General features: G+C 38.2%; 2 protein-coding genes and 1 pseudogene across 2 annotated transcripts; 2 read left to right on the top strand and 1 right to left on the bottom strand.

The window, feature by feature from the left end:
- The first annotated feature begins 976 nt into the window (after nt 1–976).
- LOC113358450 (basic 7S globulin-like) lies at nt 977–2,263 on the top strand. The gene has a single exon (XM_026602026.1). It carries the CDS (start codon nt 977–979, stop codon nt 2,261–2,263), a length of 1,287 nt encoding a protein of 428 aa, XP_026457811.1.
- Nucleotides 2,264–2,848: 585 nt separating this feature from the next.
- LOC113341138 lies at nt 2,849–2,987 on the bottom strand (annotated as a pseudogene).
- A 1,683-nt stretch (nt 2,988–4,670) lies between these two features.
- LOC113358443 (basic 7S globulin-like) lies at nt 4,671–5,975 on the top strand. Its single transcript, XM_026602019.1, has one exon. The coding sequence runs from the start codon at nt 4,671–4,673 to the stop codon at nt 5,973–5,975; it is 1,305 nt and encodes a 434-aa protein (XP_026457804.1).
- The last annotated feature ends 1,393 nt before the right edge of the window (nt 5,976–7,368 follow it).

Raw genomic sequence — 7,368 nt, 5'->3', positions numbered from 1 at the left:
AACATTGCTGGAAACTGGTTGGTGGCACAACTGGCAACATGGCTAGAAACCGGTTGCATTGCGGCGGAGTACTTAGTTGGAAATTGGTTGGCAGCAATGCTGGCAACATGACTGGAAATTGGCTAAAGGTGCGACTTGCAACCTGACTTTGACAGTTGACCGACGGTTGACTTTGACCATTGACCGGGTGTTGACTTTGACCATTTATATATTGTTGGGCAGGCTGGTGGGCTGCTTCGATTGACTGGTTAGCGGACTTGGATGATAGTTGAACAGTGGTCCAGACAACAATCTGGCCCAATATGTGATAATTTTACTCATGGTACAAACACAAATGTACCTGAGTCATGCTATGATGTACGCCACTTGCGTACTCTAGGTAATTGATATACTGCAAGGCACTTATAAATACACTCGGGGAATCAAAATTGTCCGAGATATCAACTCATGATCCAATTGATGAAGCACTAACTGGTATTCTCGTAGGATCACACATATCTAAATTGTTTCACTGATAACATATATGGGGTGACACTTTGTTCCTTTAGAATGGAGAATTAGAAAAATAGCCAAATTGGCAACATATGGGTTAGAGTGTACGTATGTTGTGTGTATTAGGGCAATGTCCGTTCAGCTAAATCAACGTTCCACTCTTTGAATATATCTCTTGGACGTTGACAAACGAGATGACGTTGCTAGCTAAAAGATTTGTGTTCCTAGTCCAATTCTTTTTTGGTTGCTAAAAGATTTGATACGTAAAGGAGTTATCTTAGATGACAGTCGCATAGTGTGTACGTGGCGGTACAACTCATATTTGGTGCGGTCAATAATCTACTGCGCGTCCAATATGTCATCCATGCATATCCTAAAGTAGTCTCAAAATACAAAATTTCAAGTTGACCAACTTAGGGGGCAAGCCCTCCATAAATGAAACCCATGTATTACAAGTTTTTATCATCATCTTCTTCAAATACTCATGGCTTCTTCTATTATTCATTTTCTTCTTGTTCTGTTCGTTTTTATTTCATTCTCCGATGCTCAGTTACCTACACATCCTGGTATAGTCTTCGATCTTCAGAGAGATTCATCAACCCTCCAATATTTGCTAAAAATCAACCAAGGAACTCCTCGACGCGAAGTTAAACTAGTTGTGGATCTCGGCGGAAAATTACCCTGGTTTGCTTGTCATGGAGGATACAATTCATCCTCGCTACGGCAAGTCAGTTGCACGTCATCCCAGTGCTCTCAAGCAGATAAACCAGTCAGTACATGTGCTGATCCTAAAATATGTAGCATTTCTATAAGAAACCCAGTAACTCGGTCGGTTGGCAAAGGTGAACTCATTTCAGATATTGTGACCGTTAAATCTGACCCTGACAACCAACAAACACCAGTTCCTTCGAGTCGCAACGTTGCTTTTGGTTGTGCAGCTACGAGTAATATCTTAAGTGGACTTGCTAAATCTTCTAAAGGAGTGGCTGGTCTTGGGCGTTCGTCGGCTCTTTCTCTAGCTTCACAGTTTGCTGTTGGTTTTCAATACCCAAACATATTTGCTGTGGATTTACACGATAGTGTTAGGGACGAAAAAGTACTTGAAACAACCGGTAAGATTTATTTTGGAGGTGGACCTTATATTCATTATTTCTGGGGTATTTCGGATTTGGCCGATAGAGTTTTAACTTACACCCCACTCTTGATTAACCCAAAAAGCAAGGAAGAATATTTCGTCGATGTTAAATCCATCAAGGTACACGGTGAAACTTTACCAATAAACAACAAATTATTGTCCATCAACAAGACAACCGGAATTGGAGGAACCAAGATTGACATTGGAATTCCTTATACTACTTTGGAGACATCAATCTACAAGGCCTTCATTAAGGCTCATACTGAATGGGTCGATCGCTTGAACACTGCTAATGCTGAATTGATGGATTTCCCCAACATTACCAGGGTGGCTGCAGTTGCTCCTTTTACCACCTGTTATGACTCATCCACTATTATTCTTCGAGGGCCATCTGTTGTCAATAATGTGGCACCAAGTGTATCTTTCGTGTTTCCCACGAGTGTATGGAACGTCTCTTTTTTCGATCTAGTCATAGCTAAGGAAGGTGTGGCCTGCGTGGCCTTTGTTGATGGTGGTTTAAATCCTATGACTTCTATTGTTATAGGCGCACGGCAGATAGGATTCCTAGAGTTTGATATTTCAAGATCGAGATTGGGGTTTGAGGAACCAAATCTTAAGGAGTCTGTGAATAGTTAGTCTGTACCATTTCGTCCTGTATTTGGTGCTTCGTTTACTTACATGTAATAAAATCTGTGTTGATTAGTATTGTTTGCATCAATAAAATCATGATTCAGTCTTTGATACTTCATTTACCAACACAATTTGTTTGCGCCATAGTTTTAAGAAATGTAGGGCTTTACCCTTGATTAGTGGAAGCCCTTTCAGAAATTCTGGACGGCCAGTGGACACTACACCAAATTTCGGTTTTAGTAACGATTTATTTTCGTTGGAAAACGGTATTGCAACAAGTCAGCCATTGCGAAACACCCTGTTGCAGTTTTTCGAACGGAAGAACGGGATGTAGCCGTTAAATTTATATTCGCAACAGTTTTCGTGGGTGCGAATTTTTTGTTCAACACAGATTTGTTCTAAACCAGATATCCTGGTTCTGGTACTAAATTTTGCACAAACTTATGCGGTTATGCAGTTGAAAATTCTTTGCAACAAAAAAAAAATAGTGGGTCAGTCTCTGCTGACCTAGTCAAAATTCAGTTCCCCTCTAACCTAATTTTCCTGCATTTACCCAGATTCACCGAACATCTTTCAAACTACACAAACAATCATTCAAATTATACAAACAACTATTGCAATCACTCACTAAGAAATGCAATTGACGAAGGGTTTGGAAATAGTTTTCAACCAGCAATTGACGCCTCAGTTAATACCTCATTACCTGCGTCATTTACCCAATCACTTACTAAGAAATGCATCAACTTCATTTTATAATACCTTCATTCACATCCCTTATGGGGTAGAGTTTGTTGGAATCTTGCAACAATGAACAACACGTTAGACGTATCAAAATAATATGTAAAGAACTAATCCGAAACAACTCTACCGAAATAACTTGACGAGGGAAGAATCACAGGTTCAACAAGTTGTCCTTAACACATTAGTTCGCGGGTATACTCGACTTGAGTAATGTTAAACCTCTCACAGCGAACATGTGTCCAGGATAAGACTGCCCGATATAACTTGAGTTAGCACAACGCAAGTTACCCTCTCTTCGAACTCAGCAACGAGGATGGAAAGTAAAAACGCCGCACAAACAAAGGAAGAAGACAATAAAAAGAATTGCGTCTTGTGCATTTTGAAAATAGAATTTCAAGTTGTATTTATAGGATGAAATTCTTGCAAATCAAGTTAGGTTTTGGTTTTCTTCAAAAACAAGTAAAACACGTAAAAATAATTTACCCATAAGTAAAACTCTTAAGAATTATTTTGGGAATTAATTTTCCAAAGAAAAATCGCCAAAAAAAATCCGGGAAGAAAAGGGACTTGGTGCATGGCATACGCGCTTATCACATGGGTCAAAATATGTATTTTTGGACCCATAGGTCACTAGAACATATCCATAAGAATATGATTATATAGTGGAGCTCCTTCTCTATTACCCAATGTGGGACTAAAAAGAGATTCATTCACTCATAAAATGAGCAAGTATCCTTGGACCCATAGGTCACTAGATCAAACCACACCAAGACCAAAACATTTTTATTTAACTCATTTTTAAGCATTTTTATTTAACTCATTTTCCTCCAACACAGTTCACGTAGGTTGTGTGTAGCGCAATGTCCGTGTGGCTAAATCAACTATCCACTCTTTGAATATCTCATTGACCAACACTTGCCATCTTCTTCATCCAATGCATTCATATCTCAGTTCCGTTCATTTTAATATCCTTTTTGAAACGTTGACATAAGAGGTGACGTTTCTAGCCTATATTCACACTCCAATTCCTTTTGCTTGCTAGTTAAAGGATTGGATATGGGAAACCTCGTAGGCGAAGGAGTGATTTTCTTCGATGACAGTTTGCAAACTGTGGATGTGGATTGATCAACTCGTAATTATTACAATCGATATATATTCTATTGCTCGTCCTGTATGGACTTTCATAAAAGAAACATTAAGATGCTGTCCTTTTGTTGTCAAGTCGAGATCATGGAACCAGACTAATTAATCTGTTGTACTAATTATGATATTGACACTGCTGGATTAATTACTCCACCAAATGAAAGCATCAAGTATAAGCCATATCTCCGATAACTTGCCATACTAAGTATAAAGTGTCGTGCTATATATGGTGGATGCCACTTGCGATACTACGTGCATTCAGATAACTTAAATCTCCGATAGATATGCAGGGCAACTTGTCGAGAGCGCCATATCCGAGGGTCAGAGGCTCGCCACATCATGCGTGACAATTAATAGATTTGGCATCCATACATATAAAAATAAATAGATTGCTTGTTCTAATGTATCTGTGTGCATTTAACAAAAAATGAAAGTACAGAAATTTAAGTTGACAAATTCACAGGCCTTCTATAAATAAAACCCATGTCTAATTAGTTTTTATCATCATCTCATCTTCTTTTCAAATCCCATGGCTACTTCTTTATCTTCTTCTGTTGTTCATTTTCTTCTTCTGTTCGTCTTTATCTCTTTCTCCAATGCTCAGACAACACCAAAAAGTGCCGGTATAATTTTTGATCTTGAGAGAGATCCATCAACGCTCCAATATATGGTCAAAATCAATCAGGGATCTCCTCGACGCGAAGTAAAACTAGTTGTAGATCTAGGTGGAAAATTACCATGGTTCAGTTGTCGTAAGGGATACAACTCATCAACAGACCGACCAGTCAGTTGCGGGTCGCCTCAATGCTCTAAAGCAGAAAAACCAGCCAATACATGTCCTAAGCCTTATAAAAAAGCATGTAGCATTTATATAAGAAACCCAGTAACTCGGTCTGTGGGCAAAGGTGAGCTCGTTTCAGATATTGTAACCGTTAAATCTAACCCTGACAGCCAGGAGACACCAGTTCCTTCGAACCGTAGATTCGCGTTCGGTTGTCCAGCCGCAAACAATATCTTGAGTGGACTTGCTAAGGCTTCTAAAGGAGTGGCTGGTCTTGGGCGTTCATCGGCTCTTTCTCTAGCTTCTCAATTTGCTGTTGGTTTTCGGTTCCGAAACATATTTGCTGTGGATTTACACGACGGTATCACAGATGAAAAAGTACTTGAAACAAAAGGTAAGATTTATTTTGGAGGTGGACCTTACATTCATTTTTCCTGGGGAATTTCAGACTTGGCTGATAGAGTTTTAACTTACACTCCACTCTTGGTTGACCCAAAAAGTAGGGATGAATATTTTGTCAATGTAAAATCAATCAAAGTACATGGTGAAACGGTGCCCATAAACAAAAATTTGTTATCCATCAACAAGAAAACTGGAACAGGAGGAACAAAGATCGACATTCGAATTCCCTATACGACTTTGCAGACATCAATCTACAAGGCCTTTATTAAGGCTCATGGTGAATGGGTTGATCGCTTGAACATTGCTAATGCTGAACTGATGGATTTCCCAAACATTACCATGGTTGCTCCGGTTGCACCTTTTACCACTTGTTATGACTCGTCCACCATTATTCTTCGAGGGGCATCTGTTGTAAATAATGTTGCACCCAGTGTGTCTTTCGTTTTTCCCACGAGTGTTTGGAACATCTCTTTTTTCGATCTAGTCGTAGCTAAGGAGGGTGTCGCCTGTGTGGCCTTTGTTGATGGTGGTTTAAAGCCTAAGACTTCCATTGTTATTGGTGCAAGGCAGATAGGATTCCTAGAGTTTGATATTTCAGGATCGAGATTGGGGTTTGAAGAACCAAATCTTAAAGAATCTGTTAACAGTTAATTGGTATATTTACTTCCTTTGTTTGTTGTTCTTGTTCACTTACTGTAATAAAATCTGTATTGATTAATACTGTTTGCATCAATAAAATCATGTTTCACACTTTCATATCCCATTTACTGATAACTTCTCAGTTGCTGTTGAATTATGCATTCCAAACAATGAAACAAAAAAGGTCTCTGAAAGGTTTACGGTTATGATTTTTCTACGGTGCTCCAGGCCTTAGCATCAAAGGAGACAATTATCATCATATTCTGGGTAAGAGAAGAGATTCTCTGGGATTCAGGTAATAATCAATGGAGGCTGCGTTAAATAAGTTTATGAAGTTCAATTCAAGCAAATAAGCAATTTTGTTTAGGTATACAAAGGAAAATTATCCATGCTGAATGTGTTGTGGATCACTCGCTGCCATAATGCCCATATTTACATGTGCAAGTGGTTGTCTCGCAAAGCAGCAAAATTTAGCATGGTTGAACATGAGCTAGAATAGTTGTATCAGAACATGGGCCATAAAAATATCCAAATGAAAAGAAGATCTAGAAAGAAGCGGTATCGCCACAGAAGACATGACTGACAACTATCTAACTTTCTTGTAGAGGACTGTATAAGCCATGCCAATTCATCATCATTTGGTAAAGAAATGTTTGGTTTTGAATAGTGTTGGGTTCCTCTCAGAAAAGAGGAACATTTTTAGTAGAGGTTTATATATTTTTGGCCAATGAGTGTAGCATGATGAATGGGATATCCGTGAATGGGATATCCGGCTGGTACGCCAATGAAATATCTCATAGGGATCCCTTTTGTGAAGTTGACATAACAGATGACGTTTCTAATACATCTGTTCAAGAGAAAAAAAAAAGAAAAAAAAAAGAAAGAGAGAGATTATTTTAATTATGTTAATACCCCTTTAATGTATTTTGTGAAGGGCAAATCATTGGGTGCATGATTACCAGGAGTCACCACGTTCAGAAGCGGCAAACAACAGACGTGAAGTGGCCTCTTTACAATTATTTTAAAAATTAAAGTCGAAATCAATCAACAACACCTATTAGTCATCCATAGCTAGATTGCTTGCACTAATATTTTATGTGTAGCAATTATTAAAGAAGAAAAATAAAAGAACAAACTGGTTAAATTGGGGCATGTGCCACTTAATTGGGGCCTATAGCTAGATAATAAAATAGGATCATTAACAAATATTTCATAGAAACCCCTTATCCACTATATATGTTAATACCTAATATATCCTTGTTAAATTAGTACTAATTCGGATTATTAAATAATACTTAATCAAACAAATCCTGAAATTAACTTTCATTAATGCATAATCAACCGTTGTCAAAAATTTTAATTTTCTTTCGAAAGACTCAATCCAGAATCGGTTTATTTTAGTTAA

The sequence above is a fragment of the Papaver somniferum genome, chromosome 1 (assembly GCF_003573695.1).
Source record: "Papaver somniferum cultivar HN1 chromosome 1, ASM357369v1, whole genome shotgun sequence".
Taxonomy (NCBI): Eukaryota; Viridiplantae; Streptophyta; class Magnoliopsida; order Ranunculales; family Papaveraceae; genus Papaver; species Papaver somniferum.
Note: the sequence above shows the minus strand (reverse complement) of the source record. Positions and strands in the feature narration are given on the sequence as shown.

Bases quoted from the DNA above. Each gene is read 5' to 3' on its own strand.
- LOC113358450 (XM_026602026.1), top strand. From the start codon at position 977: ATGGCTTCTTCTATTATTCATTTTCTTCTTGTTCTGTTCGTTTTTATT.
- LOC113358443 (XM_026602019.1), top strand. From the start codon at position 4,671: ATGGCTACTTCTTTATCTTCTTCTGTTGTTCATTTTCTTCTTCTGTTC.